Here is a 5099-nt window from a genome sequence, read left to right on the forward strand (position 1 = left end):
CACGGGTGGGATTTCAGCGGAGGGTCTTGCAGCACTCGCCATCTTACAGCCTCCTCAGAGGCCAGCGGCACTTGGGGACACCTAATCCTGAGGTGACGGAGGCCTGATGGGAATTAAGACGCTCACTGTTGCATCCTTGACCTTTCGCTGCTGCTCATCCCTGCCAGGAGAGCCCCGCTGGCCACGTAGCTCCAGGAGGGCCGAGGGTTCGCTCCACGGCGCACGTTCCCCTCTGCCTGCAGGGACGGACGGTGACACGGCCAGTCCCGAGGCCGGTCCTGCTAGGACGGTAGCGCAGGCAGGTGAGTCATTCCCCTGCAGACAAAGTCCGGGCAGGGCTGAGCTGCCCTTCAGACCGCGGGCAGGGCGCTCGCAGAGCACACACCGTCCCCTGAGCCGGCTGCTGCACCAGAGCCCCTTTGGGACCCCCAAATGTCCCACATTTGGCAGCTGGGCACCCCGTGGGGGGCCACAGCTGCCGCGCTGGCATCTCCCCGAGCGGCTTCGCTTCGCCACCGCCATGGCATCGCCCGGTGCCGCTCGGGGATGGTGCGAGTCACCAGAGAGCAGTGCTTTCCACGGCTCCACGCGAAGTGTGGGCTTGGGGGCTTTCGGGGCGGACCAGCTACAACAGAGCCCAGCTCCATCCCGGCTCAGGGGCTGCCGACTTGGCCCCTCGGCACGGGGCGAGCAGCCGCCCCTGCCCTGCAGAGCAGGCGCAGCGATACGGGGCTGGGAGGTGGCACTTTCTGGATGTTACCGCGGGGCAGCTCGGGCCGAGCTCCCCCCCGAGAAGGCACAGCAGCAGTGTGTGGGTTACCTGCGGCTCCGCACGTATCTGGAGAAGGTGGGGTCCTGCGTGGGGACACCCCCCCCCCCCCCCGCAGCAGGTGCTGGCTGGCTCCTGTCCGTGCGGAGGGAAACATGTGAGGGCAGGGGGGGAACAACTGCCAGCTCTTCCGCCTGCTCCCACCGCGACGGGACAGCCGCGAACGCCCCTTCCCAAAGCACAAACAGGGCAGTGTTCAGGACTGCTCTACCCCCGGGCTGAGGCCTCTCGGGTGAGGCCAAAGTAAGCAGCTCCTACACAGCAAGCTCCTCTCCGGGGCTGGGAAAGCTCCGACCGGAGCGCAAACAAATCACACTTACAGAAGACACCTCTTACCTCTGCAAAGCCTCCCCTCGTCCCTCTTTCTTCCACAGCCCCCTTGCTGCCCTCTAGCTCGGTCCCTTTGGCAAGGGGACGGGCAGCACAGGAAATGGGTGTCCCTGCACAGCCGCGTTCCTCGGCTTCTGCTCCCTTTCGTTCCCCCCTCTGCTCCCCGAGGGTGCCGGCAGGCTCTGGGAGCCTGGCAGGACCCAGCTGCGAGAGGGCGGGAGCCACCAAGGAACAGCGACTCGTGCTCACAGCATCGCACCCGCTCTCCCCGAGGTGGGTGATGGAGCCTGGTTTGGGCAGGAAAGCTGGTGCCTCGCTGGGCCAGGACGGCTGGTTGCATGGGCTGGGGTCACTCACTGAGCAGCGAGGCCAGACGCACACGGGGACGTCCAAGCAGGAGAGGACCAGAGCAAGCCCCACCAGCCAGCTGCGCCCTTCTCCGTGGCCACTTGAGGACGGCACCCTTTGCCATGGCGGTCCCAGCAGCAGGACCAGCACAGCCCACAGCGGGAGCACCCCTGGCGAGAGTCCGGCGGAGGGCTGTGAGGATGATGGGGGGACAGGAGCATCTCTCCTATGAGGAAAGGCTGAGGGAGCTGGGCTTGGTTAGCCTGGAGAAGAGAAGGCTGAGAGGGGACCTTGTGAATATCTGCAGGGTGGGTGTCAGGAGGATGGGGCCAGACTCTTTCCAGTGGTGCCCAGCAACAGGACGAGGGGCAACGGGCACAAACCGAAGCAGAGGAAGTTCCAGCTGAACATGAGAAAGAACTTCTTCCCTCTGAGGGTGACGGAGCACTGGAACAGGCTGCCCAGGGAGGTTGTGGAGTCTGCTTCTCTACAGATATTCAAGCCCCGCCTGGACAAGGTCCTGTGCAGCCTGCTCTAGGTGACCCTGCTTCGGCAGGGGACTTGGACTGGGTGATCCCTTCCAGCCCCCCCGTGCTGTGACCCTGGGGATCCCGGCAGCTGCCGGCCCGGCCGTTTCGGGGGTCTGTTCAGAAGGGGGGGGAGGCAGCCGCCGCAGCACCTCCGCGCAGGACGAGGGCCGAGACCCTCAGCACGGACAGAACCCGGCGGGGAGCTGCGGTCTCCCCCGGAAACACCCGCCACCACCACCGTGCACGAACGGCGCCGGCTCCCGGCAGGTGCGGCGTGTGGCCGGCAGGGGGCAGCCGGGAGGCCCCGGCGTCCCTTGCGCCGCCAGCGGGGCCCGACGGAGGCCGTCCCCGTCCGTTCCCCCCCCCCCCCCCCCCCCCCCAATATGGATGCGGTCCCCGGGCGGCGGTGGCAGAAGGTGCTGTACGAGCAGCAGCCCTTCCCCGACAACTACGTGGACCAGCGGTTCCTGGAAGAGCTGCAGAAGAACGTGCGAGCCCGTCGGTACCGGTACCGGGCCGTTGTCTTCCAGTCGGGAGCGGTGGTGCAGCAGCTGTGCAGCGTCTGCGTCTTCGTGGTCGGCTGGTGGTACATGGAGGCCGGGACGCTGAGCCCGCAGGGGCTCTTCGCGGCGGCCCTGGTCTCCTCGCTGCTGGGCTACGTCCTCTTCGACACCGTGGACGGCGGGGCCGGGCGGCGGCGGAGCGGGCGGACGCGGTGGGCTGACCTGAAGAGCACGCTGGTGTTCGCCGCCTTCACCTACGGCTTCTCGCCCGTGCTGAAGACGCTGACGGAGTCCGTCAGCACCGACACCATCTACGCCATGGCGGCCCTCATGCTCCTCGGCCACCTCGTCTTCTTCGACTACGGCGCCAATGCCGCCGTCGTCTCCAGCACGCTGTCTCTCAACATGGCCATCTTCGCCTCGGTCTGCCTGGCCTCCCGCCTGCCCCGCGCCCTCCACGCCTTTGTCACCGTCACCTTCGCCATGCAGATCTTCGCCCTCTGGCCCGTGCTGCAGAAGAAGCTGAAAGCCCAGACGCCGCGGTGCTACGTGGGGGTGACGGTGCTCTTCGCGCTGGCGGCGCTGGCGGGGCTGGCCACCATCTCCGGCGTCGGCGCCGTGCTCTTCGCCTCGCTGCTGCTCGCCGTCTCCTGCCTCTGCCCCTACTGCCTCATCCGCCTTCAGCTGCTCAAGGACAACATCCACGGGCCGTGGGACGAGGCCGAAATCAAGGAGGACCTCTCCAGGTTCCTCATGTAGACCTGGCCGAGGGGGGACATTCTGCTGAGAGCAGTGCAAGGGCCCTAGCTGTGGGGGAGGACTCCAGCCCAATAAAGCCCCTCGCGCAGCAGCGAGGACCACGTCTGCACGCCGTACCCTCAGCGTCTGTTTCCAGACCCGACCCGCTTGGTTTGGCGAAGGAAGGAGCCGAACCCCGCAGAGCAGCGGGCTCTGCGCTTGGGGTGGGGGTACAGGGGGTGTGTGGGCACCCCCCGAGCAGAAACACTGCGCGGAAACGCGTCTGGCTCAGGCGTGCCCACCGAGGTCCTCGATGTACACAATGGGGACTGGCAGCGCTTCCCCAGAGGGGCTGACGGGGCTGGGTGGGGGTCATGGGGGCTGGGCCGTGGGTGCTGCTGCACCAAGCACCCCGGTGTCAGGGTCGGGTACGGTGTGGAGCCCTGCTTGCCCACACCAGAACGGCCCCTTGACACTGCCAGGCACCTTGAATCCTTCGGGGGGACCTCTCGGACCCCCTCCCAGAGGCAGATGGGGCCTTGCCGCGGGGCCAGACCCCGAGCCAGAGGGATGGAGCTCAGCATAGAGCCCCACCGGAGCATCCACCGGCCGGGGAGATGCCAGGCTGCGAGGTCCTGCCTGGCAGCCGTCCGTCTGTCCGGCACCAGACGCACCGCAACACACCCCCAGCCCTCTCCCATTCCCTGCTGCCATCTGGGACCCTCCTCAGCAGCCCGGCCATGCCCCAGCCCCACCTCGCAGGGGTGCATTTGGCATCACCTCGTTTTTCATGAAACTTTTCTCAGTTGGAAACCCAGCGCTGCAGAAGCGTGACTTTCTGCTCGGTTTTCCCTGTCCCGCTGAGCACCAGTGTCTCACTCCCGCGAGCAGGCGCTTGCCCCGCGCTCCTTGGGCTCTCTCGGAAACGAGCAACCCCCCGGCAGAGTCCCCAGCACCTCCCGTGCTTTGCTGTGGCTCTTGCCAAGTGCTAAACGTTGCTGTTGTCGTTGTGATGACTACACCTTACTTTGGTTTTAATCACAGAAAACCTGCAGAGGTTCAGAGCACGTGCTCCAGTCTCGCAGGGAGCGCAGAGCAGCCAGATGTTTATAGGGAGGATGATGTTTTTTTGTTATTTGGGAAAAAAACTGTTTTTTCACAAGGAGGTTTCCCAGAAAGCTGCTCAGCAGCTGGGATGCCCCGTCTCACCAATGCCACTGTAACCCAGCCATCCAAAGCTGATTCCCAGAGTCCATCAGCAGGGCGAGGCCCGAGTGTAAATCAAAGGCAGATGGGATCCAGCCTGCCGGGCTCCTGTCGGTAATGTCTGTCACAGCAGAGGCTACAGGAAAGCGGAGTTTCTGCTGCACCCATTCCCCCAAGTAGAAATATTTCCCCGAAAAATACTCTTCCCAAATTCGAACTCTCAGAACCAGCTCCAGGTTAGGAGAAGTGCAAACATCAACGACCCAGACGTCGTTCCCAGTGGAGATGGGCACGGGCTGCTGCCCCCGCCTCTGCCGCGGCTGGAACCCAGCAGATCGCTCTGCAGATCCCTGGGCTTCAGGGGGCTTCAGGCAGCCACATCCCTGCTCGCAGCGCCAGGCCCCTCTGTCCAGCTCCCTCCCTTCGCCTCCTCCTCAGCCTCCGTCCTTGCCCCGAGACACCCCCAGGGAAAGGCTTAGCTCTCCCCTCAGCTTGCCCGCACGGCCACCCTGCCCTTCCTAACCCGGGAGTCTAAAGCGATAAAGCCCAGTCCACGGCCTGGATGCACGAAGGGACTCTGAAGGAGGGAAGGACGTGAGGGAGAGCCAGGGAAAG

At 65.3% G+C, this 5099-nt stretch overlaps 1 protein-coding gene across 1 annotated transcript; it reads left to right on the forward strand.

The window, feature by feature from the left end:
* The first annotated feature begins 2420 nt into the window (after nt 1-2420).
* Nucleotides 2421-3408, forward strand: PIGC (phosphatidylinositol glycan anchor biosynthesis class C). Its single transcript, XM_075424139.1, has one exon. The coding sequence runs from the start codon at nt 2421-2423 to the stop codon at nt 3297-3299; it is 879 nt and encodes a 292-aa protein (XP_075280254.1). The 3' UTR covers nt 3300-3408.
* The last annotated feature ends 1691 nt before the right edge of the window (nt 3409-5099 follow it).

The sequence above is a fragment of the Opisthocomus hoazin genome, chromosome 6 (genome assembly GCF_030867145.1).
Source record: "Opisthocomus hoazin isolate bOpiHoa1 chromosome 6, bOpiHoa1.hap1, whole genome shotgun sequence".
NCBI classification, from domain to species: Eukaryota; Metazoa; Chordata; class Aves; order Opisthocomiformes; family Opisthocomidae; genus Opisthocomus; species Opisthocomus hoazin.

What these genes read in the sequence shown, in the direction of transcription:
- PIGC (XM_075424139.1), top strand. Translation starts at nt 2,421, where the DNA reads ATGGATGCGGTCCCCGGGCGGCGGTGGCAGAAGGTGCTGTACGAGCAG.